Here is a 1199-nt window from a genome sequence, read left to right on the forward strand (position 1 = left end):
GCTCTGAGTGTGGGAAGGAGTTACCTACATCATCGATTTGCTGTTCCAGTTTAGCCTTGGCCTTGGAGAGGCTGTTGACTTTATCCTCTTCTCCTTGGAGATCGTCGAGGGTCTGGTGGTGGGCCTCCTGCAAAGCCTTCTTCTCCTTCGTGAGTTTCACTATCGTCTCATCCAGACCTGCCATCTCCTCCGTCAGGTTCTTCACCTGCCAGGGAAGATCCCGGGAAAATCAGCACCGCAACCACGGGGACGTGGGAACAGCACCAGGCCATTCACCCCCTCCTCCTCACAGGAACAGGAGACCATTCAGCCTCCTCCTCCTCCTCCAGCCTGTTACACAAGAACAGGAGGCCATTCACCCCCTCCTCCTCCTCCAGCCTGTTACACAGGAACAGGAGGCCATTCAGCCCCCCTCCTCCAGCCTGTTACACAGGAACAGGAGGCCGTTCGGCCCCTCCTCCTCCTCCAGCCTGTTACACAAGAACAGGAGGCCATTCAGCCCCTCCTCCTCCTCCTCTAGCCTGTTACACAGGAACAGGAGGCCATTCAGCCCCTCCTCCTCCCCCAGCCTGTTACACAGGAACAGGAGGCCATTCAGCCCCTCCTCCTCCCCCAGCCTGTTACACAGGAACAGGAGGCCACTCAGCCCCTCCTCCTCCAGCCTGTTACACAGGAACAGGAGGCCGTTCAGCACTCCCCCTCCCTCCTCCAGCCTGTTACACAGGGACAGGAGGCCGTTCAGCCCGCTTCCTCAAGGCGTCGGCTGCTCCTTTGCGAAGGGGGAAGGCTGTGGGGCTGGAGACGGGGCCGAGCAGCCTGAGCGCCAGTGGGGCAATCCGCAGATAAACACTCACGGTGCGGGATTAAAGTGGCGGTGGGGAGGGGGTTCCCGGTGGGTTTGGGTGCCGGTACCTTGTTCTCGGTGGCGTGTTTCTCCTTCTCGACCTTGGCCAGAGTCAGCTCCAGGTCGTCGATGTCCTTCTTCAGCTCGGAGCACTCGTCCTCCAGCTTGCGTTTCTTGGCGGTGAGCTCAGCGCTCATCTCCTCCTCATCGTCCAACCTCTCGCCCAGCTCCTTCACCTTGGCCTCCAGGCTGATCTTATTCTTAATCAGCTGGTCGCATCGTTCCTCCGCATCGGTCAGGTTATCCTGCTCCTGAGGGGGGCATGGGAACACAGTAATAATCATTACCATCGGGG

The 1199-nt window shown here is 59.4% G+C and overlaps 1 protein-coding gene across 1 annotated transcript in view; it reads right to left on the minus strand.

Moving 5' to 3' along the window:
• Positions 1 to 24: 24 nt before the first annotated feature.
• The window catches only part of LOC125481722 (myosin-6-like), a gene marked incomplete at its 3' end in the record, with an annotated part of 2262 nt that continues 1087 nt past the window's right edge, over positions 25 to 1199 (minus strand). Inside the window, exons 2-3 of the mRNA XM_048593619.1 lie at positions 913 to 1155; positions 25 to 205 (exon numbers count right to left, since the gene is read on the minus strand). Of these exons, the coding sequence (XP_048449576.1) occupies positions 25 to 205; positions 913 to 1155 (424 nt within the window). The remainder of the gene's footprint in view (positions 206 to 912; positions 1156 to 1199) is intronic.

The sequence above is a fragment of the Rhincodon typus genome, unplaced genomic scaffold, assembly GCF_021869965.1.
Source record: "Rhincodon typus isolate 14 unplaced genomic scaffold, sRhiTyp1.1 hic_rhity00003306, whole genome shotgun sequence".
Lineage (NCBI taxonomy): Eukaryota > Metazoa > Chordata > Chondrichthyes > Orectolobiformes > Rhincodontidae > Rhincodon > Rhincodon typus.